General features: G+C 38.3%; 4 protein-coding genes across 4 annotated transcripts in view; 3 read left to right on the forward strand and 1 right to left on the reverse strand.

Moving 5' to 3' along the window:
* Positions 1-1,101: 1,101 nt before the first annotated feature.
* On the forward strand, positions 1,102-7,308 carry ldah (lipid droplet associated hydrolase). Its single transcript, XM_074692840.1, has 7 exons — positions 1,102-1,219; positions 2,336-2,482; positions 3,309-3,443; positions 3,541-3,710; positions 4,343-4,583; positions 5,557-5,639; positions 5,804-7,308. Exons 2-7 carry the CDS (start codon positions 2,344-2,346, stop codon positions 5,990-5,992), a joined length of 957 nt encoding a protein of 318 aa, XP_074548941.1. The 5' UTR covers positions 1,102-1,219; positions 2,336-2,343; the 3' UTR covers positions 5,993-7,308.
* Positions 7,309-7,322: 14 nt separating this feature from the next.
* On the reverse strand, positions 7,323-10,267 carry alkbh1 (alkB homolog 1, histone H2A dioxygenase). Its single transcript, XM_074692839.1, has 6 exons — positions 10,101-10,267; positions 9,741-9,849; positions 9,031-9,193; positions 8,684-8,771; positions 8,352-8,545; positions 7,323-8,276 (listed from the first exon to the last, which is right to left on the reverse strand). Exons 1-6 carry the CDS (start codon positions 10,236-10,238, stop codon positions 7,817-7,819), a joined length of 1,152 nt encoding a protein of 383 aa, XP_074548940.1. The 5' UTR covers positions 10,239-10,267; the 3' UTR covers positions 7,323-7,816.
* Positions 10,268-11,011: 744 nt separating this feature from the next.
* slirp (SRA stem-loop interacting RNA binding protein) lies at positions 11,012-13,284 on the forward strand. The gene is made up of 4 exons (XM_074692346.1): positions 11,012-11,160; positions 11,575-11,633; positions 12,307-12,414; positions 12,928-13,284. Exons 1-4 carry the CDS (start codon positions 11,094-11,096, stop codon positions 12,994-12,996), a joined length of 303 nt encoding a protein of 100 aa, XP_074548447.1. The 5' UTR covers positions 11,012-11,093; the 3' UTR covers positions 12,997-13,284.
* Positions 13,285-14,628: 1,344 nt separating this feature from the next.
* adck1 (aarF domain containing kinase 1) overlaps positions 14,629-26,930 on the forward strand; it is an 83,340-nt gene continuing 71,038 nt past the window's right edge. The window contains exons 1-3 of the mRNA XM_074692521.1: positions 14,629-14,702; positions 15,508-15,647; positions 17,108-17,191. Coding sequence (XP_074548622.1) covers positions 15,516-15,647; positions 17,108-17,191 — 216 coding nt within the window. The 5' untranslated portion in view covers positions 14,629-14,702; positions 15,508-15,515. The remainder of the gene's footprint in view (positions 14,703-15,507; positions 15,648-17,107; positions 17,192-26,930) is intronic.

Raw genomic sequence — 26,930 nt, forward strand, 5'->3', positions numbered from 1 at the left:
ATTAAAAAATATATATTGGTATTTTGTGCTAAGTGACTTAAATTTAATTAAAAACTGGAGTTGACAGCTACCTATATGTTTTACAAAAACGATGAGAAGATAAATATAAAAATAAACTTTGATAATGAAACAAATCAAAAACCTGAAAAAATGAATTCAAGAAAAAAGGATTTTTTTTAAAATCTTATTTTAAAATCTGAAATACAGCTGTTTTGTCTCATTTTTAGTCAAATAAAATTTTTACAAAACTCTTTAGGAGCCTCATTCGTTGCCAAAACCAATAAAAATGTCAAATTTAAAAATAGTAAAAGACAAAAGTGACACCTGAGCTTCCTGAAACAAACAAACAAACAAACAAACAAACAAACAAACAAACAAACAAACAAACAAACAAACAAACAAACAAACAAACAAACAAACAAACAAAACAAAACAAAACAAAACAAAACAATACAAAACAAAACAAAACAAAACAAAACACTTGTGTCCCTTCTTCTTTCTTTCTTGCCACTGCTGAATTTAAAATTCTGTTGGTTCTCCACTCTAATATAACAGGGAATGCCCAAAACATCTGCCCTGTTGAATATAAACACAGTTATCTGGGATTTTTCTAATTCTCCAGCCATTATATTTAGCATATGACCTCTGTAGACTGAGTTAACAGTCAATGATCCCACTTCAACTTCTGTCCAAAATAAAAAATAAATAGATAAATAAAAAGGTTGGGATCAAATTTGAACATTATTAAAAGTACAATGCAACAGTAGTAAAAAAGAGAGTTAAAAATAATGCCATTTAGTCTGTAATGAGACACTTTTGTAAATATCTTCTGATATAAACACACCTGCTCTATCTTGGGTATTCACTTTCTGCTAACCTCTGTTTATAATATTTCTGAATACATAAAAAATATTTGTCATACCCAAACTAACCAAATCTGGGTGAATCTGACAGTCAATACTTTGAAAAATGAAAGGGTTTCCCTTTGGACTTCCCCGGACAAATACCCAGCTGTTCAGAGGGTTCAAAATGTCCCCAACTGACACTAGGGGGCAGTAATAATGCAGCCAGTTGGTTTTAAACCACTATTCAAGAAAGAAGAAACGCGGCCCTGAAACTGACCAATCATGATAGAGGATTCCTGACAGCAGCAAGAGCTGAGCTGAGAGGAGAAATCAACGAAAGGAGTTTTAATTTGAGATTTTCATCGATTTTTCAGGTAGGATACATCTCATACGAAATATTATGCTTTTCTGAAAGCATTTAAAAGATATCTGAACGTATGACACATAGCGTTAGTGAGTATTTCGTCTTATAAACCACTTTGTCACATCTGTTAGACTAAACTTCATTTCATAAATCCTGTTTAGTACAGCTTCATAGTGGTACGAGTGAAAACATCATCAAAACCTCTCGAAACAAAAGTAATAATACAGTGAAAAACCCTTCTTTTATTCGGCATTATAAACGACAAAATAAGGTATCAGTTTGAATGAATTTATTTCGATTATCAATTTATTCACCTTCAGTTTGTTAGGTGAAACCAAGCTCAAACGTAGTATCCCTATAAATGACAGTAGAAACAGCACAAGAACGGCTTGTTCTTTAACAGCTGACGTGGATGGTTTACCTTTGGACCCTACAGTTAAATTCTCTGAGATCCTGCTGATATTCATTATTTTGTAATTGACAATGTGATGAATGAATGTTTACTGTTAATCAATCAATCAGCTTTTATCTACATAGTAAATTTGTACTAATATAATGCGTCTTAAAGTGTTTTATAACGATTGAAAAAAAAAAACAAAATAAAAGAATAATAAAATATCTAAAATACAGTAATGGCCAGACTTATATATAAAATAAAGATGTTTGAGTAAAGACTAATGAACGCTTATAAAAGATATTTATTAAAACAGTTTACAAGTAAAAAAATTAGCTTAAGTATTAAAATAGTAGTAATATTTGAAATGAAAAAGACAAATAAAAAATTACAATAAAGGTTTAAAAAAATGAATTACCAATATGATCAAACAGGAGGAAGACAGTTAAAAATGAATATGTTAGTAATATGTAAATATAAAATAATAATAATAATGATAAAAAGCAACATTTTAGTTAGAAGACTATTAAAAACCCTGCCTTAAAAAGAGAGAGAGCCTTAAAAATCAATAAAATTATTTAAAATCAATTCAGAAACTCACAGTTCAGCTAGAGTAAAGATTTTGAAGCTTTTAAAATTTTGACACTGCTAACAGCTGAAAGGATTGAGGATGCTCTTAGGCTGTAAAATGTGTGCCACTTCCTAATGAAGCTCATATTTGTCCCCTTTCAGCTGAGAAAATGGACCAAACTGTGACTGAGAGTCCAGATGAACTTCCGACGGATTTCATCTACTGCTGTGGAGCCATCACTGAGGTTCTGAAATTTGGCCCCTGTCGGTTACACTCGGGAAACAAAGTCCTTTTCCTTATCATTCCAGGTGAGTGTGACAGATACAGATACTACATAACACTGGCAGCGAGTGTGAAACTGAGCATGCACAATCCAATCCCAGTGCCCTTATATTTGACTCTTACATTTCTATAATTATTTTATTTGCTCTACTTGTGCTCTGATGTCAACTTATTAATTTTCTCTACTAAAGTCAGACTCAAAAGACAATTAACTATGTCTGTGTAGGTCTGTGTGTGGTTTGTCTAAGTGGTGAGGCTGTAACTGTACGCTGAGCAAACATTGCTCACCCTTGTCGCTCTTTTATCTTTTGGCTGGTTGTTCCTATTATTGGCTCTTTATTGTGGAGTTGCACATCCAGAAGTGTGGCAGATTACTGTATTAATATTTTTTTCCACCCCTTTTTAAGACTGAAATCCATCATGTATTTATTTATTCATTTATTCATTTATATTTCTTTTATTGATTGATGCTGTTGTTTTGTGTGGCATCGCTGCTCTTGGGCAACAAAATGTGTGGTCTTTTTTTGTACTTGCAATCTGCAAATGTTTAAGATAAATAGATAGTGAAAAAAATCAAATCAATGAGCCTATGCCCTGTTATAGGAGCAGAACAAGGGCGGAGGACTTTGGAGGCTTATCTTAGTTGGTCTAACAGGTGTCCTGAAGTACAGAAACTACACCCCTCATTGGACTGGTCATTATGTTGATTTTTCCGCTTGACAGTATTAGATACATGTCATCCCCTCCATCCTCCCCCTACTTTTCCTGTCCCTCTCTTCTGTCAGAAGGAGCCCAGGCATTGAACATTACATTTTGCCTTCCTCACTTCATGCTCTGCTTCCCTCTTCACAGGTAATCCAGGCGTAGTTGGCTTCTACAAAACCTTCATGCAAACTATTCACAGTATGTTTGGATATAAGCATCCAGTGTGGGCTGTAAGCCACGCAGGTCACTGTGCACCACCAGACTCCATGGACATGATAGAAGGTACAGAAATGCTCTGCATTTAAGAAACGGAATACAAACTGAAATTCAGGGAAGAAATGGTTCAGGTTCATCTTCTGATATGTTTCTGTACGCACAGATAGCTCCTCAGCAGCAGAGGGAGACGTCTTTGGTCTAAACGGGCAGATTGAACACAAGTTGGCTTTTCTGAGGAAATCTGTTCCCAGGGAAACTCGACTGGTGCTGGTTGGACACTCCATCGGCTGCTACATTATTCTGGAGATGATGAAGAGAGATCCTGAACTCAAAGTTAGTCACAGATTTCTGCTTTCATTTTAATATCGACATATCTCTTTATCCGTGAAATAAACAGAACATGCAAATTTAGATGCTGAACCTCATCTTTCTATGACAGCAGACTGAAGCTTGTAATGACTGAGTACTGAGTGCTAGATCTTGTACTAGTGGCTGGTGTCATCCTGAAGTTTTAGTAAGTGGTTTGACAAGAAAAGATATTAAAAGATAAAACCTTGCACATTAAAAAGACATAATAATTACATCAACCCGCTGCCACCAAGTGATTATACACTAAAAACAATCAGCGAACTATCAGTCTTACACAGATGTTACTGCATCATGTACCATCAAACAACTATGATCATGAGGCTACAAACTTTAAGATAAAAAGTTCACAAAAAGCCTACTCAAAACACATTTATCGATTTTTTTAAAGAGGAAAGATGCTGAATATTCAGGCTTTTGTCATTATGTGTGTCTGATTCTAAAATGAACCTTATTTGATCACATGAAACCTTTGTCCTTCACCGTAGAATACATTTCCACATATGACTTGTATTTCTCTTAGAGTAAATCTCTTCCCTTTTGAGATTTCTCCGTACTTTTAGTTTGTGCTTTGTCATCTGTAACTGTTTTTATTCCAGGTTATAAAGGCCATCATGCTGTTTCCCACCATCGAGCGCATGGCTCAGACTCCTCAGGGAAAGGTCATGACCCCTGTGCTCTGTCAGATGCGATATGTAGCCTACCTGCCTGTCTTCCTGCTCTCTCTGCTGCCTGAGGGACTCAAAACCAGTCTGATCAAACTGGTGTTTAGTGGGATCAGATCTTTAGACCAGGCTATTGTCCAGCCCACTGTGGGGCTGCTCAGTGGAGACTGTGCAGGTGGGTGATGCCTCTGATTCTCCTGTTTTATCTGGGCTGTGTAGACTTCTCAGAGGTAATCAGGCACTCAATTAATGGTCCACAGAGAGAAGGTATACAAACACATAAATATATCCTGGTTTACTTTAAAACTTAGTTATTTTTTTATGAGTTTTGTTTATAATCGGCAACACTAAGCATAAATGTTGCAATGTGTATCTTAAAGTGATACTCCGGGATGGAACAAGTTGGGTCTCATCGTGTCTCTTCGTCCTGGCAGACTACCTGCGTTTGTTTATATCTGGCACGCCTGATACACTGTGCGGCGAGCGTCTCGTAGCCAGCTGTGGCTCTGCAGCGGAGGTAGCACCGTTTTCCGACATGATGAGAACTAGAGCCTTATTTAGCGGTGTTTTTGTGTGAACGTAACTTGCTGAAAATTCTCTAAATAAAGTGTGAATGCAGAACGATATCAGATTTTTTCTGTGGGAGTCCGTTTATTTGTGTTTTTGGTCAAGTAAAATATGGCTCCGTCTGAGTGCAGAGGAAACCGGCAGAGGAGCAGGGAGGGGGTCTTTGGTGCGAGCGCTCTGGGCTTCTGCTGCACAAAAACACTGCTGTAGGGGTAATTTCTGCTCTAAACCTTGTGATGGGACCCAACTTGTTCCATCCCGGAGTATCACTTTAAAACTGACAATAGGTTGTTAAAATATTAAAGATTTAAGGCCCTGCAAGAGGTTATAAGGGATTTCCAGATACAGCTGGTAACAGTTCAGCTGTAACCATAAGAGCTACAGTGATATGGGCCAAAAAAAGAGTTGAACCCTTTTTCTAAATACATGGTTAATACGAAACTTCAAGCAATTTAATGTATACATCTACTGAGTAAGAATAATCCAGCATACATCTACCGAGCTAAAACAATGTTAAAGATTAGTTTGATGCTGCAGATCCAGCAGTGACTTCACCTGTATGCTTGTGTTTCTCTTTGCAGCCAATGCTATGTACATGGGGGGCCAAGAAATGAGGAAAGTTCTGGAAAGAGACAACGAAACCATCAGGAACAACTTAGAAAAGGTAAGGAAGGATCTGCCTGTAAAACACCACTCTGACTGACATCTCCTGATTTCATGAAGCAATGTGAAATATTAAATGTGTGAATATTAAATGTGAAATAATAAAAAAATATCTTGTCTTTAATTGTGAGTTAATACTTTATGATCTGTGTCTTCTTCTTTCAGCTCATCTTTTATTACGGAGCGACAGACCACTGGTGCCCTGTTCAGTATTATCATGACATCAAACAGGACTTCCCTCTGGGTGATTTCAGACTGTGTGAGAACGGATTCAGACACGCCTTCGTCCTGGACACGGGGAGAGAAGTCGCCACGATGGTTGTTGAATGGATTCGTGGAGATTTAAGGACATGAGTTTGTTCTCAGCGTGATGCGACTGTTTTCAACGCTCTTGTTTACAAGCAACAGGAGTTTTATCAATGAGAACTTGGTGCTTAGAAGATATCAGAAATTAATTTTGCTGAAAATAACATCACTGATGAAAGGGTGTGCCTACAGTGGGTATGCATCAGAAGCTCTGCTGTTCTCTCTCAGGTTGTTACTTCACCGGTCATTTCTCTGCAAACTGCACAGTTTGCCATCAGCACATTGGATTCAGTTTTTGAATTCATATATCGAGTGATTTAATAATATATGCAGTGTCAAAATGCACCACTCCTGTCTCTTACCTGTTATCCATTTTCATCCATCCCTCCTGAGCCCAGATGCATCAGAGCTGCTTTAAAGCTGCTGTGAGGAGTTTGCCTCGGATTATGAAACAGACTGAAAACAACATTAAGACCTCTTTATGGCCCAGTGGCCCACAGGACCAACAGAAACTAGACTGATGATGCTTTAACAAAGTAATAACATTAAACTTTTAAGTGTTGCCTTCCACAAACACTTTTTTGCCTCTATTGTTTATGTCTTACTCGAATACAGCTGTAGGCCTGTGGTCTTCACATCTCTTTTACCTCTTCTGATACCAAGATAAGTTACAATAAGATTAGAGCATCAAACATACAAAACATTAATTGTTTGATAAAGTTGGTGAGGGTTAAATGTGAAAGGTTTGTTCCCAAAAATCTATAAATGTTTGTTTTTGAATTATTTAAGGCCTGTATTTAATTGAAAAGAGTACAAAGAAAACTTATAAAGCTGCAACTGAAGTTTTTGTCTTATGATAAATATGCCCATCTAAATTAGATGCTAGATATGTGTGTAATAACAAAAATAACAAAGCAGGTTTGTGCCCTGACTGGGATAAAAAATAACCCTGTAGATATAAGGAGCAGTTCACCACTTTGTGAGAGACATGTTGACAAATTTAGGTTATTTAAGAGGTAAATTGGAAATGCTAAAGCTGCAAAAAACCAAGAACCTGTAATATTTCTAAAGATGTAGTTTGTAATAAAATATCATTTAGACATTAGGGTTTTGCTACTGGACCTTGACTTCAACCCTTGAGTGATGTGACCATTACCTACAGGAAGCAAGACGACCAATCAGGTGCTTGAATCGACCGGCAACAAAAGATAGAGAAGAAAACCTGGAGCAACCAAAGGTCTCTCTTGTTATCAGAAAAAGCCAGCATGCAATGTGTTCCTAGCAAAAACCGCTAATATGCAGATAAGGGAAGAGTTTTGTGGAAAGATAAAACCAGTAAGAGCTGAAAATGTCAGCAAGAGGCGAGACAGGAGGAAAACGTCTGGATTTATACATTTATTTAAGAAAATCAACAAAGAGCAGCTCAGTTGTGGTAACTTAATATTTGTAAGGACCAGTAAAATAAATTAATGAGATATTTCTCTGTGACTAATTTTTTTTATGGATTTAGAGGATTTCACATCTGTTAAGACCTTAAAATGGCAGTTATAACAGTATCAAGTCAGGACTGCAAAGGTGCTGCTCAGAAAAGGTGGTCTTTCTTCACTTAAAATCTTGAGGTAAACTTTTCATCCACAAAGACTTGATTTCCTCACAGTTTGTGTGTGTGTTCATTTGCTATTTCTGATTCTTTGAGGCAGGGTCCTATGTACGTTTCAAGCAAATATCCAGAATTCTGATGTTGTTTTGAAGTCTGAACCAGGTTTCTGATCCTCAAATGAAGAAACGGACAGAGTCTACCTTTAAGTCCAGTACAGTCTGCCAAAGAAATATCACTGCTAAGGCATCTTTCTCTAGGGCCGATGAGGTGGGTCAAAGGTGGTTTGTTTGCAGCTCAGCAGAGTCACAGCTACTACTCCTCTTCCTCTTCCCGCTGTCTTGTTCGACATGTTCATCGTGGTACCCAGCTGTCTGCCCTGCATCAGTCTTCAGGTGAGCAGTGGGGATTTCTGGGAAGCTCTGCCCTGGCCCCAGCACCTGCCTGACAGTCACATTCAATCTTGAGCTCTGGAGGTACCTGGAGCACACCTTCCAGTCCTCTTCTGGCACAGACTCCAGCACAGAGCTGTCCTGCAGGTGGGAGACTGAGCAGCAGAGATCCAGAAATGAAGCTGTATGTCCCTCAGGTGCAGGAAGGATGCGTGGGACAGCATGGTAAAGGAGGCGACTCTGTCCAGACATCACCATCATGTCCCCGCTGTGCATGAACATGGCTGTAGGAGCATCCTGTCTGTGGGTTCCCCCAAGGAGGAAGATAGCTGACTGACCAAAACTGTCAGAGAAGAAAGGCAGCTTGTAATATCTCCTGGAGGTTAACTGAAAACTTAAACTTGCACTCTTCTCTCACCTGAAAGAGAGCAGCGGTCTGCTGTGATCCAGCTCAGACTCATCCACGTGGATTCCCAGAGAGGAATCAGATCTATAGTAGTTGAGGATCCCAGCCTCTGCGGTGAACCCTGGGAACCCACAGGCTGCTGTAACTTTGGAGGACAGTGAGTGCAGATCAGCTGGGAAAGCAGTGTGATGGTTTGAGGAGTAAGTCTGTGAATGAAACAACAGGGGAACATCAGGTCTGTTACATCAGAGCGTGACTTAGAGGACTCTATCAACTAAGACATGACAAGGTTTGAAGAAGACACAACAAAAGGGTCCTCATATCGAGGAAGATGAGTGTCTCACCTTTGTATCCCAGTTGTAGTGATAGCCCAGAGTGACCCAGCGCAGCCTCTCCAGAAGAGTTCTTGGTTCTCTCTTTCCAGAGGGTGTACTGTGAGAAGAATCAAACACAAAGCACACTCAATAAGAACTCTACACAGCTGAAATTTAGCCAACAGGCCCGCGTTTAGCCCAATGTGCAGGGACAACAGTCCAGCTGCCCTGTCCTCTTGATGAAGGAATAAAAAAAGCCTCAAATATCTTATAAAACAAAACTGTTCTGACAGTGTCTGGCACTTTATAAAACGTTAAAATCAACTTAGAGGATGAGCAGCTGGCTGAAAGGGTCTGGAGTCAGAGACTTGTTTCACCTGAGGCCGCGTACGCTCTGTCCCCAGATGTCCTGTGTTTCAGACGGAGACATGTGCATGTCCAGGTTGCAGACGTTGGGCTTTTGAGGGTACGTCTTCAGACACTGTCTGATCCAGAAAGGCTGAGAGCCCGGCAGGAAGGGGTTAGAGATGAAGATAAATCCTGAACAACACAGAAGCATCACACTGTCAGACTTAAAGTTCACACTTTTGCCCTCTTTTGAGTCCCCTGATGGTATACTTCTCTTGAATAAATGTTGGTTGAAGTGCATATTAAACTGATGGTGTTGAGTTTATCCTCTTACGATCTCTGTAATATCTTTCAGCTCTTTAGTTTATTGTTGATCTCTATTTATTACATTGCTTAAACTATCTTGGAGATCTGCTTGTTTAATAACACTTATTTGTATTTGTTCTTGTTGACCATTTGATTTCGAAATTGATCTTACAACATTTTTACACTGCAATAACTGCAACATGAAAAAGAGCTCGGTCCTTATTTGTCGCAAAAATTGTCAAGGAAATAAATTATTATTGACAAGTGCAGAAAATGTCTTTTTCTCAGATAGTAACAGACAAAACCGATGACTGAATCGCTATGAAATAGCAATCAGTGCACATGGCTTATTAACATGAAAACATTTTTTTGGTACAGTGTTATTTTATCCAGTCATTTTCCCTGTATGTGTTTCTGTCTGTCAACATTTTACCGGGGTAACCCTGCAGGCCGAAGGCTCTCCAGTCTCTTACAGGCTGCAGTCCGATCCGTGCAGCCTCCACATCACTCACTGCAGTGGGATCCAGTTTAGCTTTGACTATCTGTCAATCACAAACAAACACAATAAAATTAAAACAATGAACACAACACGATTCTGAGTATGACGTGTGGTTTATGAAGACAAACACTGTTCTATATGGAGACCGTTTTATGAAATTATGCGACTGATTAAACATAATCTGCCAAAAAATAAAGCCAAGTCCAAAATAGTAAGTGTTATTTAGAGTGGATCGAATAACAACAGCCTGTCGATATCAAGCTCATTCACGTGATTCGGTAAAAGGTCCGACACCTTGTCGCTCGGTAAACCTCTGGAGAAATCAACTACATCGCTGAAATCTGGAGGGGGGTTTCTTCTTTTGTAAAATTTAAATACTTTTCTAAAAGCATCTTCTCCACTCTCCACCATGGAGGCCGCCATCTTCGCCATGACGTCACCGACGTCTCTGCTCCAATTGGTTCCGGAGCGACCCCACTTTTTTTCTTTGATAAATGTATGTAATAAAAATAGTGTATAAATAAATGTAATAAAATATACATTATGAATAAATACAATGCCTGTATTTATTAAAAGCAGGTAAAGGAATTCTAAGCACAACATTCGAACTAATCTTTATTTTTAACCTAAAGAGATAAAACAAATAGTTTTTTTTCCCTTTTAAAACAGGAAATAAAAAATCAAAAGACACCAAGATAAATTGATTATAAAATAAACAGGGCTTCTGTTTGGAATAAAAAACAGACAAAAAATAAAACAAACAAACAAACAAACAAACAAACAAACAAACAAACAAACAAACAAACAAACAAACAAACGTAACAAACATATCTATCTATCTATCTATCTATCTATCTATCTATCTATCTATCTATCTATCTATCTATCTATCTATCTATCTATCTATCTATCTATCTATCTATCTTTATACCTTCAGAATAGAAGCCAAATGACAACGTTGTGGTGCAAACTTTCTTGTTTTTATGTTTCACAGGATGGACGTTTTTAAGACGACATCTAATTACTTAAGTGTTTTAAGGTCGAAATAGACATCATTTTTTCAGAGCTTAATCTGGCGGTATATGTACATTGTTCTTTAAAAAATTTAAATGTTATGTAGGTGTCACTCATTTTGGTTTCCCGTCCCTGGAATAAAGCATTATAACAGCACTCCAGAGGAGGGCAGCAATTTGCCCTAACACGCGTGAGCTGCCGCATATAGACGAGGAGAAGAAGTGTGCATCACGTGACCTTGCGTCAGAGGTCAGCGCATTTGGTAATTGAAACATGGCGACGCCTCCGAAGAAATTATTTGAGCTCTTCGTGACCAGAATTCCGTGGACAGTAGCCAGTAGTAAGTTTTTATTTAATTTTTATAATTCCCAGTTATAGTGAGGAATATGTCTGTGGCATTTCAATACATTTTTACGCCATTATTCAGCATTTTCATCATTGTTCGTGTTAACCTCTGCATGTTGGGGGGACCGCATGATGGGGAAAATGCCAAAAACAGACCAGCTTTATTTTCATTTTCTTACAAACAATCTATAAGAACCCCAGGACATGGATCAACAAAATCTCAACACTTTTTTTTATCTTAAAATGAATGGTTCAGACTGCAATGCTCAAGAGTCAGGCTGTTCTGTAGGAACTTTTGCCATTTTTATACATGAGTTTTGCATAACACTCCCGATACACTGCTGATATTACCTGTTAAGTGCAATGTTTGAGTGAAACTGATCGTTTGATGTTGTGTGCTTTTTTTCAGAGGAGATGAGGGAGTACTTTGCACAGTTTGGTCAAATCAAAAGGTGTCTTCTTCCATTTGTAAGTTTTCAATCTACACAACTGATTGTTCGTCATTTCATTCCTTTTGAATTTATTTTGGTTCGGGATACAGACAGGCTGTTAGTTTACAACCCTTTATTCAGCCTAATTTTTGTAGGTCTGTCAACATTTATCTGTGTTTTAAGTGTAGAAACGATGGTCATGCAGAAAATCGGTCCAACTTGTAGCCAGAAATTGGAATTTATTATAATTTATAAGTATCCTACAGTATTAACACAACTTATTCTTCCATTTGGCTTTTCAAATTTTAGGAAATGTGTCACATTATAAATAGCATACCACATTCTTTATAAAAAAAATGTTTGACATCTTTAATTTGTTCTTGTCTGACATTATCACACTGTTCTCATTGAACTACTTGCAATTTGAACTAAGCTAAGTTTGGGTTTAAATATTCTAAAATGAATGATCTCATTTATATGATCAAAAAAAGGAAATGTATAATCGTAAATCAATTAAGTGTCATTGAATATAATGTTTTGATATTCAAGTGTACCTTAACTTTGATTCACCTGTGATTTATTGATAACAAACACAGTAATCATGAAATTTAAGGACTACACATTCAGTTAGTTAACGCCACACTTCATTCTACTCAAGTGAACTTTGCTGTTTGTGTTTGTGTGTAACTATGTGCTGTGTGTTTCATCAGGACAGAGACACGGGCTTCCACAAAGGTTTCTGCTGGGTTGGATTCTCAACAGAGGAAGGATTAAACAATGCACTGCAAAAAGAGCCACACATGCTGGAGGGAGCCAAGGTTAGACACAGGCAGGCTCGTGATGAGTTTTTGCCAACACACATAGCAGAAGCATGAATTAATTAATTAGAAACATGACACTAGCAAGATACGACCTGGGTCTTCCCTAGTAGAGTGCAGTGCTGTGTTGACACATGTCACTCTGATCTGCCGGTTGGCTGAAATGTGGAACAATTGCCCCCAAATGTTTCTGTTTATACTCAACTCATGTCTAAATTCTCCTTTTTTATTTTTAAGAATTTATTCGCTCTCTTTGAAAAATAAAAATAAATCAAACAATCAAGCTATCATTATTATTTAAAGAAATGGATATGTAGTTTTTAAATTTTCCAACACCAGTTAAGTACAGGAATCTTCTGTTATTTTACATTCAGAAAGCTGCTCACTCACAAACAATGGCATAAAGGTTTCATTTATTAGGATTAAAAGGAAAAAGTACTCTTATTGTTGGTAAAACTTGAAAGTAATCTTCATAACTGACCTGCTTACCTCTGTTGTATCTTTGTTTTTCAGCTCCACGTCCAGAAGAACAGACGTCAGTTTATAGACACACAGGCAGAAAAAGAGAGTCATCTTGACTGAAGGACTTTAAAGTCGTCAGTTGAATGAGAAAAGAAATGACCAGAAGCATGGGCTTTAAATTGCCATTCTGAATTCTGCATTAGTGACATGTGTTTATGAGATGTCAGGACTAACCCAAAGTCTTTATTTATTGCCAGTGATAGTGCTGTACTTCCTGAACCATCCTGTCACAAATTAACAGAACAAAGCAGATTTATTAAAAAACACCATTCCATGTATGGGAATAAAAAAAATGTTTTTCCTTGATGTCTGTTGTTTTGTTACATTAAAAATTTTGCTCATACGTTATTTCCCATCTCAGCGTTTTTTTTAGGTACTTATGGAGTGTCACTTTTGGTCCTTCATGTGGAAAAACTGGTACCCATTAACTCTTTGTTTGACTTGTCCTATACTTGTGCGGGTATGTTTCCCTATGTGTTCTTGTTTTGTATAACTGTAAAAAAGTTTTGCTGATTGAAAATTTGAGTTGTTGGAAATATATACAAAGGCTTGTTTTAGCAGCACATAGTGACTTTATCTGGTACGTTTCTGCTCAAGAAATCAAAAATAACAAATGGAGGTTATACACCTGATCAGTTTATGTCTTATGTGCTTTTGGCACTCATAACGAAATAAGAGTCGTAAGTTCAGTCTGTTTTTTTTTTCCTTTCTGTTTTTGATTTAAATGAAAAAGGCAGCAAAAACTCATCTCAGTATCTGCAACTTGAGTGCTTAACCGCTGGGCCCTGAGGTACTTAAATGTAGTTACAAATTGTGAATTTAGACTGTTTTTCAGGATTCTTGTAATTGTTTTTTTTTATTATCTCAGGTGGAGTTAGCCAAAATTGTTTCAGCTCCAAATTAGTTTTGATGTTAAAGCTTTGCTAAGGAGTGTAATATCTTCTATTTTGTGAAGCCTCAGTCTTCAGTTTTGAGGAATTCGTTATGTAAAATCTTTTCCCTTTGTCGAAAAATGAAGTCACAGTAATTATTAAAACAAAAACAATATCAAAATATAATAATAAAAATAATAATAATGATAATGATAATAAAAATGATGATCATAATAATAATAATAATGTTCAACATAAATTGTACTTTTAGTTATACGAAAGTTATATGTTGACCTTAAGTTTGTAAATTCTCTAGAAACAATCAAAGCAAAACATTTTTGAGATAAAATATGATTTATACAATTAAAAAATATTTTTCTTAAACTTCCTAACCCACTGATTTGGTCAAAAAGGGTCTACGTTTGAAAGATATAGGCAATTTTTTTAAATTTGTTCTTCATTTAAATACTGGTACTTGTGATAAAATTTTGAATGTTTTAAAATAGTTTATGGTCTAAAGATTTAAAAAAAAAAAAAAAAAAACTTTTCCAGCATGTTACTGTTCCTTTAAGTGTCGCGTATGAATGACGCCAATTTGAGCGCCCGAGCTGTAGTTTTTAACCACATCTATAACAGCGATTTGATTCAATTAGACTGCAGAATATAAATAGGCTATGCACACAGAAATCATGGATTGGTAACATAAGAGTATTTTTATTTATTTTTTTATCAGAAGATTTTTTGACACTACTACAACAGTCACTTATGTAGCTTCCATCATCCCTGGTACTACATTAACCAGGATGCATCGCGCTCACGTGTTATAACGTAACAGCCAAAGAGGTCAAAACAAAACCGGTGTTTGAAAGACAGTCAGCTCGTGTGGAGACACTGGTAAGACAGATTCTGTTCATCATTAAACTCCTCTGTTTGTCAGTGTCTGTGTGAATGACGCTGTTCCTGTTGTCTGGTGTTTGTCCTCATTTTTATTACAAAACGCAGTTTGCATAACACACATGCTCTGGTGCCCAGGTATCAGCGCTACTTACCTTAGATTTCTGCACCCTAAAAATTGAGATTTAAGATGAAACAACTCCTAACGCCTACCAAAAGCCACACATGAGCTCTCCAATTCAGTACAGCTCCTCGCTTTCTGGGCTCAGTTCTGCAGAAGTCTGCTTCTGTGAGTGTCTGGACTTACTTTAAGGGGTGTGTTTTCTGTGAATGACTGACAGCAGCTGGTTTGTGTGAACGCCGAATTAGAAAGTCAGTTTTTGTGATGTTCAAAATGTATTACTTTTAAGACAACAGCATTCAAACATTTCTGTACAAACTGATATACCTATAAGTGACACATTTTGAAATGAACAATTGTGAAGCACCATCCTAACTTCTTCTGTGATTAACAGTTAAAAAATAATCCATCCTAATTACATCAGGATTATCCCAGCTTTGATTTGACACTAAATATTTGTCACAGAGAGCCTGCAAAACCCACAGAGATGTGAAGTTTGATGTAGTGTGAGGCAAAGAAAGGATTTTTTTAGTTTATTTAATCACATATTTGCATATTTCAGGGATCAGCTGCTGCAGTGATGTAGCAGCAACCACCAAAAAGCAAGATGTCATGTAAAGACAGGTATCTTAGTCCTTGTTTTAACAGTAACCCAGCACCTCTTCTTCATCCCTCTCTCCACAGCACCCCTGATGGCTGGTCGACTCCTCAAAGTCTCCTCTCTGGCCACAGCAGTGTTTGCCTCCACCGGGTTTTACTTCTACAACAGGCAGCTGGACCTCAATGACCTTAGCGTGATCCGCTTTGGGCGAGCCGCGGCAACAGTGAGTAGAGCCATGCTGTTGGGGTTCAGTCCTACAATTTAGATAGGTTACATTTTGTTGATGGGTAGATTTTTCTACCCTTGGCTCTGTATTGCTAAGCTTGATTATGGATTGAAACACTGAAGCACAACTTGGTTATCCCTGTGTATGGAGAATATAGAGTAGTGGAAAAAGTTTTCAGACACCCCATGCATTTATGAAATATTGTCTCAAAAATCACTCTTAGGACATCACAGGAGCTTCAGCAGCAGTGGTCAAACCAGCAGCACTATGCAGGGCCCACTTTTAGGTCATGGCTTAAGGTCTTACAAGGCTGTCAAGGTGCCTCTGATCAATGAAAGACAGAGGTTAGCACGACATCGTTGGGCCCAAGCACTCAAGAACTGGACAGGCAGGAACTTGAAGAAGAATCTGTGAGTCCAGTTTACAGCTTTATCATCCTCCTGCTGATGTGAGGGTACGCAGAAGGCCAGTCCAAGCATTATCTTCTTCAGCATTTACAGTACCTACTGTCAGCGTGATGGAGGCAGGATAATGTTTTGAGGATCTACGAGAGCCTCTGCTGTTCACCTCACTGTCTGTGATGGTACAATGAACTCTGCCAAGTGTTGTGCCATTCTCCAAACCCACATGCTCCCTTCCTTCTGAACATGCACTGTCCTGTCGAGGTCAAAACTGAATGTTTCAACAAGATAATGCCCCGTGCCACACATTAGTGTAGAACTGGGCAGCAGCAGCACAGGATCCAGGTCTTATTGGCCAGCTGGACATGGGCTGTATTGGAAATTTGAGGCAGATTATCAAAAGGTTGGTTTCAAAGCATAAAACAAAGACTTTAGAAGAATTAAAATCAGTAATTCAAGAAGAACAGGACAAGATTACCTCTCAACAGTGTGAAAGGCTGGTGGGAACATGCCAGCCAGGATCAGAGCTCTACTGTATGCTGATGGCAGGAATGCTAAATATTAATGGGATGACGTGATTATTTATTTTCTGTTCAGTTTTGAACACAGTCTCTAATATTTGTTGACTTTGATACTGACATTGTTAAGAACTGGCAGATTGAAACGGTCCAGTCTAAACTGTCTAAACAGTAAACAAAAAAAATATCATTATCATTTATATTTATTGCTGTCTTTCTAATGCAGCCACACCTTTTGAAGCACAACAAAAGAATATTTTGTGATAGTTTTTAAGATTGAGTACAATTTTAAGGGTGTCTGAAAACTTTTTCCCACCTCTTTACCTTTTTACAGCTTAGAATATTGCTATTACTGTATTTGTATTGGAATTCTCAACACATGCTTTAGTTGGATGGTGCAGTGTTACCTCTGTTACCTCACAGCAAGAAGCTTTCAAGGTGGATTCCCCTTGCAGTGTGATGCCATAGCATTTTAACCATGTGCAGCTAACGTTGCTCCTCAGCTGTTTCCTCACGTCATTGCTTTGTTTGTCTGCAGACAGCGGTTATCAGCTACGACTACCTGACAGCCTTCAAACATGTGGAGTACGGCTCGGAGGAGTACTGGGCACTCAAGTCCAAGGTACATGAGTACAGGGGATACGTACACTCAGACACTGGGGGAATCAAATGTCATTTTGCTGCTTCATTTCAAAATCTCCCTGCCAAATGCTGGTGGAAAATGTTTAAGTATAAAGAAACTGCTCCACAAGTTCTTTGGTAAAGAGTTAACTTACAGACAAATACAGCTGCACTTAAATTAGTTTGTTATCTGAAAGCAAGAATCAAACTCCAAAGTGACAGATTTACTTTCCAGCTTCTACAGTACCCTGAGCTAAACACAGAGACCTTCCTGGAGCTTGTTTCCAGCACGGCTACACGTGTTGAACTAATCGTTTAAGCACAGAACAAGGCTTGGTTTCAGGGAGGAGGACATCACTGGTGGCATGTGATCAGGGCTTGGCACACCACAGTGCAGCTCAAACCTCCTAAATTCTGTTTTCTGGGCTTTTAGTTCTCTAAAAGGCTGTTTCTAATCAGTAAATGATTTTATTTCTTTTAGACATCTTACATGTTTTTGAAACTATTTGATGGTAAAAATCAAGCTGTTCAGAGGTGAAGTATCATTTTTAGATTTGATGTACTGAAGGGGTTGCACTGAGTAAAGATAGCAGGAACCTTTCAACAGAGGGATCCCACTGCAAAGTCATTAATTTATTACATTAATTATATTACACTAAATCAGGAATACAAGCATATTTCTCTGACAGGATGTCCGTGTTCCAGAGGCAAACACATTATATCTAATAATACGTTTTTTTGTACAGTGTGAGCTGAATGTTATATAATTTAAATATCCCAACTGTGAAGTGTGCATGGACAAAATTCACAGGACACGCACTCCCAACATACCTCTTGACTTTCTTTGTTCCTCATAGGGAAGCACAATATTGGATGTTTTGCCAATATCCAATACGCCGATGTTTTACAACTCATTCAGCCAAACACAGATACCGATATTTTTACCACATACATATAGCTGAGATCATCAACTTTCTCCAGTATTAGAAGTGATGTACAGTAGTTTGATGCATATTCTTACCACATTTGTTAAATATTAATCATTTCTTGTGCAAAATAAGAAAAATACTTAATTCTTAAAACTGCATATTTGTTCATGACAATTATTTTTTTAACAAAATAAAACCAAGAAATAAATCCTACTTAAAACTTGAATGATGCTCTCCCTGAGACAATCATAATATTACCCACAACCAAGGCAAATTAGGCTAATTTTAAAATTGCCAGAAAGTAAACATAACCTCTGTTTACAGGGAACATGTAAAAAGTGCAACGCTACAGCTCTTAAAACTAAATTAGATAACTTATTCCCTTGATGGTGGAATTAGTCAAACTTAAACGCAAATTTGACTGAAAACAGGAGCCAAATGTGTGACTCAATCTGCACTGCGTAAACAAATCACAAAAAGCGCAGAAAGTATACACAGCTTTAATCCCTAATCAGAACTTTAAAAAGTAGGTGGGTTCCTTCTACACTGCACAATTCTGTGAGCTACACTGGGTAACAGAGAGGTGCAGCCTTTGGAAAAATACAAAACATATCAGCAGCATCTTCAGTTCATGACACTAAGATAGGGCATTTAATCAAGTGTGCCGCAGCACATTATTTTGTCTGTTTATTTTATCTGTGGACACTGGCGTGTGGGCCCTTATCAGATATTTCATTATGAAGCCATTACCGGCCGATACCGATAACGTACCGATATTATCGTGCAGCCCTAGCTCCTCATATCTATTTTAAATCTTGGTTTGTAGTCAAAGATGATTTATTCCAGTTTTTATTTTGCTACAAGTCACAGGTTTGGTGGCTCAGACTCAATGTAACTTTGAATATCAGTGAATGTTGGTGACATATTTCTGGTTTATACTTCTATGTTGACTCTGTACCGTAGCAATGCCATCATGGCTGATGCCATTCTGAGCACCACTCACTTCTGCGTTGGAGTCTGTAGCGCTATAACACTTCACCCAAATGGTAGTTTCCATGTTTAAAGTTGGAGTTGATAAATGTTAAACAGCAGTTCATTGAACTACAGTTATTGTGATGAAGAAAAAACATCACAGGGTTTGTGGTCTGCATGTTTTCCACACATTTTTTAGGAGGTGCCTTTCAAGCTATGCATGTAGGTTTCTGTGCAGGTGCACAGACCTATGTAAGACTTGTGTGGACCTTTGTTTCACTTATCATATCTTCTCTCTATGAGGGTGTCAGAACTACAGTCCGAAGATAAACACACCAAAACTAGTGTTGATTTGAAAGCAAAAATTAGACCAAAAATTTTAAAAAGAGACAAAGAAAGTTCAGCTTCAGGCCAAAATGTTCAGAACAAGGATCTGAAAGATGATTTAAGTGTTTAAGCTAAAGAGGGATGAGAATGGTTTCTCCAAGGTTGATTGATTTAATCTGAGAGAATTTGTGGAATCAGTAAATTACTATGCTTAAACACTTGAATAATGTCCACTCAGGTTGATTGGAAATACTCTTTATTGTAACTGCTAATGATGGTCTCGAGTCAAAGGGAGAAGATGGAGCAAATAGCCTGTCATTTGTGGTTCTTCATAGTCAAATCCAGCAAAGAAGCCACCAAGTAAAGAGGAAATAACAGTAAATGCCAGGTGATGTGCAGTGAGTGATGTGTGCTGGCGGTTGTTAAAAGGCCACAGCTCAGTCAGGTTTGCTCAGGAGACGGCTGCTGAAAGGTCAGAGACCACCTACTCTGACAAAAAGTGCTCGGAGAGCTCTGCTGCAGCAACACAGCTGCACTGAACCTTGAAGAGCATGGTTCAGCATGGCTGGCCTTGTGTATGTGCCATGCACACACACGCACACATTCACTCATACACTCATACACACGCACATAGACACCAGGTTCAACCCCTTGGGCCTCGCTGGTCAAGCCTGGCTACCTCAGCTGATTAGAATTAATGCATGCTGCTGATTTAATACAGAGCACAGCCTCGCCTGCTCATTATTATGAAGTCATAGAGGTGAGCACCGCTCGGCGCAGAGTCTTTATGCTGCTGATTTTTCCTGTAAACAGGAGACAGGATGGAGAAATGACAGGGAGGACGAAACCCTGACTGGAAACTGATGAATTCTGGGATTATGAGTTATAAGGCTGGACTGATTGATGATAACACTTTACTTTCAGAGCAAAATAAAAGTGAGTTTTTCTTCTTGTAACCACACGAGTTTGACTGCAGGGCCTTTTGTTTTATAAGTGATATTTAGAGCCTTCTGTCTTTATTTGATAGAGAAATGTAAGAGAAACGGGAAATGTGTGGAGTAGAGAGTGGGGGAAGATGTAGCAAAGAGTCGTGGATGAGGAGTAGTGATTGTCGTCACAAGATCTTTGACAAGGTTCAAAATCATGAACAAAACGTTCAAATATTGGCTTGTCCACTTACATCTAAAAGCCAGAATCTGTCTTGTTTGAGATTATAACATCCCCATATTTAGATATTAGAATAGAATAGAATTAAATAGGATATACTTTATTTATCCCTAAGGTGAAATTCAGATATCTGTAGTATCTGTAATTTCCCTGTAGAAGTAGTCAGTCTTGATACTGATGCTCTGGTCTGCTTTTGGGACTCATGAGGAGGCATTGCTCTTACATTTTTTTTTTTTTTAACCAGCTAAAAACTCCTCACAGGATCTTTAAGATATGAAAGGCCTAGATTGCTTTACTATGCAGTAAAGATTCCTAATAGATAATCTTGGTTTCTTGATTATGTTGGGCTCTGTGTCGCCCATAAAATGGTCAGTAAATGTATTTCTCGTAACATGTTTTTCCAAAAACCATGTTCAATAATTTTCTATCATCTCAAATTTTCATGTCAGCGCCCTCTGACCTACAAGTGTGTGTTTGTTTCTCATCACAACAGCCACATTTGACTGCACGTTTAATGAACTCTTGTTTCTGCATCTCATCTTATCTCCGCGAGCAGGCGAGCTGCTTTCAGCCTCTCGTGAAGAGCTTCACTCAAAAGCCACTTAAGCAGCCAGCCTTCCAGGCTCATCAAAGGCTGCCCTGAGTGAACCGAGGGGCCATTCACAGCCAATTAGAGTGTATCACAGAGCAAGCATGGGAGCACACTCAAGTCTGCCAAATGAGTGCAGGAACATGCCCTGCAATGAGAGAACAGATGGACGGCTTTTTGTCCTCTGCAGCTCTCTAAGTTCTGCTGTGATTTCACTCGACCTCAAGAACAAGCCGGGGCTCCACACTACATTAAACTCCCATGTTAAGTGAAGCAAACACTCAATAACCAGGAAGAATGAGCTGTGTGGTTTACATTCAAACATTTTCTGTTTTAAACAAAGAGCTCTTCATCTTTTCCTGTCTGTATTGTCACAGCTTTTTTCTCAGACCGGCCAAACATCAGGTATTAAAGCCATGTTTGACTGTTTTTAAAGTTGCATGGCTGAATTTGAAGATGTGATGAAGTACAGATCCGTGTAATCTTGTACAGTAGATGAGGCAGTAGGGTTTCTTATTGTGGTTGTTCCTCTGCAAAATAGCATGATGATGATGTAGCTGGCTCACCTCCGGTACTCAGCGAAGTGGACAAACTGGACTGTCCTTTTCTTCAAGCCACCTGCAACATCCTGACACCTCTTTATGTTGTAGGTTTACCCATCTCTACTATAGCTTGCAAAACATCTGAAATGCCTCCGTTTGGATTTTTTAAAGGAAACTTTATTGATGATGTCAGATTGTCTATGTTAACGAATCACTGGCACTAAGCGAGTTGTCTCCACAACGGAAACACAGTCCTGCGGATTATGGCGCAGAGTATACCTGGGCTTGGAAAACATCCTTATCGGCCTATATTGGTTCGGGTCATCCTGATTAAAATAGAAATGTTGGAGGCAAATCATGCAAAATCCCTTCAATACCAGTAAACCAGCCACTGATACCACCCAAAATGGGATATGAGGTATTATACCAAAAACAGCAGGAGAAACATTAACTTTCACCATCTATCACTAAACTATAAGTCTTTTCTAACTCTTGTTTTCTGCATTTCCGCAAGGGCCTGTTGTCCTGGAGACAATACAGGTCAGTGATGTACGAAAAAAAATAAGAGTGACTTCACTTCACTACAAGACTATTTTAGGGCAGTAAAACAATGATGAAGCCATTCAACAAAAATGACACCACTGAAAGAACCAGACTGGCTGGTATTGATGAGGCAGTGCAGATATAAACATCTTTATAGCCTGGTAAAAAAAATGCCCCCCTTCTGATTAGCTAACTTCTGCAACGACACACACATGATTTTTTTTCTAACTTGACAGTTTAGAAGGTATGAAGAATGTGAGTTTGCCCAGTCAGAGACACAGCTCAGATGATTGACAGGCTATATCTGTCAGTTTTGAGGCGCAAAGCCCACCTCATTCCAAAATAGTGCCTGTCGAGGACTTGCTTCAAAACTCTGTATCAGAAAAAGAGGGGTGAGGTCACGGAATTTACTTCCATTTTTTATACAGTCTTTGATTAAGATAAGCATCAGTATTGAAGCTGTTTAAAAATACTTGACTTAATTATTACGACAGATTTTAGTAGCTACAGCAGAGATCAACTGTTTGATCCTGTTGGTCTTTAGGTTTCATACTACTCCTGATGATGATACTTTGACTGTTTAATGATCAAAAGAAACAGTTTCAACAGCTGTTGTAAACTGGAGATCCACTGACACATTCAGCCGAAGGTCTCCAGTTTACAGGGTCACTCTTGGAACTGTCACACTGGGAGCTGACAGAAATGCATTCACACAATTAGGCTCAGCTGTGTTTCATCTTACACCTTAATTACACCAGATATATCTGCAGTGCGACTCTGTTGTGCTGTGTCTTGACTGTGTTTGTCAACTTACACGAGCTGGTTGTCCAGTCCAACAAGCAGCGTGACTGACAGGCAGCTGGAGTCACAAAACCAAGGAGTTCCTGCGCTTCCCTCTCCATTGATAAGGCTCTCTTCATTCATTTTGGGCTGTAAAAACCTCAAATCTGTTGACTCCTGGTCTGGCTCCGCTCATTATGTCGGTTCATCATAGTAGTCAAGCTAAATATGAACTGATTTTGAAATGATTTGTTTTATTTTGAAAGTCACTTTGTGTTTTTGGGTAGTTTCTGGTCTCGGCTTCCTGTCCCTCTTGATCTTCCCATTGCTGAATTTATACATCACACCTCCATGCCCGTCAAAAATAGGATGGCTGTTTAATACCTGCAACACGACGTAGCAGAACGGATCCTGTGTGAGTTGGCACAGTGATTTGAATGAAACCTATTTGATCCGTTTGGCGTAATGAAACTGAGACACACAGCAGATGCATCCGGTGTATTTAAGCAATTGTTGTGGACAGAGGGAGGAGGAAATAAATAATAAAGATACTGTGGGTGCTCAGCCAATCAGAAACTTTCAGCTTGCAGGCCCTACCCCAAAAGTTCCTGGACTTCTGGAAAGTACTGCTCTTCCCTGTAGCCTTAAAGCACAGAGCATGTAGCTCTTTATATGGCCCATTACCTCGTGCATTGTCAGTCACAGTGCCTGGGCACAGCACTGTATGTTAATGTTTGTGTCTTGTCTGCAGCTCTGTTGATGTCACCAGGTATTCAAAATGCTGACACCTGCAGTATATTAGGAGTGTAACCAGAGAGAGCTTATGACCTTGATGAGAAGTCTTGTCATGCTTAAATACTTTGAGATCTCATAGATAGGATCTTGCCATATTGTTTCAAATAACTATGCAATGCACTGATGCCGCATAAACCCTCAGACTCTCAGACATGTAGATCACCTGGATTAAAAACATATCCTCTGCCCAGTCCCTGAAACCCCACATACCCACCTGAGTCAAGAGCCGAGCTTTCTGGTCCAGTGAGAAAGAAGAATTTCACACTTAAACATCAATGTATTGCAGTCAGTCAGTATAAAATAGAAGTAAGGAACATAGAGTTGGTATTTTACATTTCTTCTCTCATGCAGGCTGCTTCTGACACTCCAGTGAGCTTGTGGTAATTCATCTTGGGCCCTTGCTGAAAAGATGAAGCCGCCGATACAGTGACTGCAGTTTTTCATTTCCATAAAGTACAACCATGCAGTTCTCAGTGACTGCTGTAAATTTTCAGATACTTCTTTTTTTCTTTTGAATGTAATGTCCAATTATTTACTCTTCAGTTACAGACATGCACTGTGCTTTCTGCACATCTGTCTATCTGGCTTTTTCTCTCTGGATTCTCTTTGTCTCTCCAGACCCTCTCTGGTCCCGTGCCGATAGGGCAGATTAATGGACAAAAGAATGAGAGGAATTAAAATGCACATCAGTAGAAACCAAACAAGACCAAAAAACACCAGAGAGAGCAGGGTGATGGAGATAGCTCCTTATCTCTGGACTGATTGTGCAATTCCTAATGCCTCTCCTCCACTCTCAGTTTTTTCTCCCCTCTTTCTCCGCTCCTCTCAGGGAGTTCAGGTTTTTCTCCACTATCAGCATCTCATTACAAGCTCTGCCAACAGATGATTGGAAATTAAATGTAGCTTGCTTAACTCATTTGAATAATGCATGAGGGCCCTAGCTGAGGCCTGAGGCTTGAGAGGGCTGCTGGAGGGAGACAGGTTTCTAACGTATGGTGTGAGGACACTGAATAAACACACTGAAAAACTTTAACACGCTTCAAATCAAGACCTGTTCATTTCTTCTGAAACAAAACTCACCCCATTGTGCACAGTGCTGCTTTCTATTTATTCCTTCCCCTATTGTTAGTATGTTAATTAGAACATTGCTGTTATTAAAGAGGTTGAGGTTTATTGTTTAGTTGAGACCAAATTACTCCAGAAACAAAAGACTGTCCACACACTGGTAGCTCAGAATAATTTTCCAATAGTCTAAATCTTCAGAAAACATATTTTGGAAAGAACTTTTCTTTATAATGGTGAAAGTTATGGACACAGCTACAACAATCAGGGAAAGTTAACAAACATTTTAAATATGTAAAAAAAACCAACCAAACAAACAAAAACATGTAAACTCCCCAGCATCTGGACTTCCAGGTGCAGGAAGCAAGAACAAGACATGGAATACAAGACAGAAAAAAATACAAGTGTTAGGATATTATTCTAAAATGATTCTTATAATTGGTGCAGAACAAGTCAATAACTGTCTCTCCAGTCCTGTTGCTTTGGGCAAACTTTAAATAAGTAAATTCACTTCTTAGAAATGTTTCTCACACATGTAGGCTGTGGTGATGTGAGGATATTTGACTGCATTGTGTTCAAGTCCTCATTTTTCCTTTTTTTCTTATTTTCATTAGTTATAAGAGGTCAAAAACAGGATTTTAAATCAACTTTACCAATACCTGCCGACCTTGGGTAGTTTTTTCGGGAATAGTAAGATATGTCGGGAGGGAGAGCAAAGACAGGGTGACCGCGGAGTCTTAAAACGTATTAAAAGTTAATAGATCAATTTTGGGAAACATAAGGCCCTTAAAAGTCTTAAAAAGTCTTAATTGTGGTTATATGAGGTATTCAATTTTATAGGTATTCAAGCTTTGACTCCAAAAATATCCATGAATACTTATTTTCCTACCTGCGACTGTCCCCTGATAGGGACGTTAAACATTCAGCTGATAAAGTTATAAAATAAAATAGAATAGAATAGAATAGAATAGAATTACTTTATTGATCCCAAACTGGGAAATTGTTGTGTTAACAGCAGAAATTGATGGAGTCAGAATACAAAAATAAAAAAGAATAAAATAAAATGAATACATAAAGACTCTTGTTACAATAAGATACAACAATAAAGATTGAGAGGTATAGACTCCAGCTTTAAATTGACGTCACTGCTAGTTTCAAAGAATAAATTAAATCACACAATCTCAGGCACATGTCCTAAATTTTGAAAATGATGATTTTTTTTTTTTTTTTTTTTTTTTTTTTTACCAAGTTGGCCTTGAATAACTGCTGTTACTTGTTGTGGGAGTGGTGATAAACCTGCCTTTAGTTTCTTTTATTCTTTCAAGCTTTATTCCTCCTCAGCTTATATCATTTCGGTAAAAATGCAAACTCAAACTGAAAGTCACGATAAAGTCATTTAACTTTTTGAAAGGTTTTTTAAAAGGTCTTAAAAAGGTATAAAAAGCAACCGAAGGATTTTAGCATATACCCTGCAGGAAGAGATTAGGATCTTTACAGAAAAGTGCCTGGAATTATTCAGACACAGCAAGTGTCCTGTTCTCTCTGTAAAAAGGCTTAACCCCCCCAAAAGCATCTTAAGAAGAACTCTTTCTGTTCAGCGAGATCGGTAGAAGAGATATTTAGTCCACAGGTGCAGCAACAGGGACATAAACTGAAGGTTAATCAGAAGAGCTTTGAAGGTCATGCATGACCCCAAATTGTACATTGAGAAACATTTTACAACAGGCTTTAGTTTTAAAATGCACCCTCATCTTTTTTATTATACTATTGCTAATCCAGCAGCCTTAATAAGGAAACAATAGTTTGGACTTGAGGAGGTGCCACCCTGGTACGACTGGGCTGAGGCCATTTTGAATTGCTAACTCTGCCTAAATATGTTATTATTGTTGGTCCAGTGTTTCCTCATCTAGTATCTTACAGAAAGTTATGCTTATTTTTCTCTCCAAGCATGAAATCAGTCTAAATGTCTTGCTTTACCTCCTCCAACCTTGGAGGAACCACTTCATAAGATTTCCTTTATATTCCTTCACGTTC

Source organism: Halichoeres trimaculatus, unplaced genomic scaffold (assembly GCF_033239565.1).
Source record: "Halichoeres trimaculatus isolate MK-OKI-2021-1 unplaced genomic scaffold, fHalTri1.1 fHalTri1_scaffold_17, whole genome shotgun sequence".
Classification (NCBI taxonomy): domain Eukaryota; kingdom Metazoa; phylum Chordata; class Actinopteri; order Labriformes; family Labridae; genus Halichoeres; species Halichoeres trimaculatus.

Bases quoted from the DNA above. Each gene is read 5' to 3' on its own strand.
- slirp (XM_074692346.1), top strand. From the start codon at position 11,094: ATGGCGACGCCTCCGAAGAAATTATTTGAGCTCTTCGTGACCAGAATT. The intron at 11,634-12,306 runs GTAAGTTTTCAA...GTGTTTCATCAG, and splicing joins AAAGGTGTCTTCTTCCATTT to GACAGAGACACGGGCTTCCA. The intron at 12,415-12,927 runs GTTAGACACAGG...TTTGTTTTTCAG, and splicing joins ACATGCTGGAGGGAGCCAAG to CTCCACGTCCAGAAGAACAG.
- alkbh1 (XM_074692839.1), bottom strand. From the start codon at position 10,238: ATGGCGAAGATGGCGGCCTCCATGGTGGAGAGTGGAGAAGATGCTTTT. The intron at 9,194-9,740 runs GTAAAATGTTGA...TGTGTTGTTCAG, and splicing joins CGGCCTGCAGGGTTACCCCG to GATTTATCTTCATCTCTAAC. The intron at 8,277-8,351 runs GTGAGAGAAGAG...CTTCTCTGACAG, and splicing joins AGACCGCTGCTCTCTTTCAG to TTTTGGTCAGTCAGCTATCT.
- ldah (XM_074692840.1), top strand. From the start codon at position 2,344: ATGGACCAAACTGTGACTGAGAGTCCAGATGAACTTCCGACGGATTTC. The intron at 3,444-3,540 runs GTACAGAAATGC...CTGTACGCACAG, and splicing joins CTCCATGGACATGATAGAAG to ATAGCTCCTCAGCAGCAGAG. The intron at 3,711-4,342 runs GTTAGTCACAGA...TTTTTATTCCAG, and splicing joins AGAGAGATCCTGAACTCAAA to GTTATAAAGGCCATCATGCT.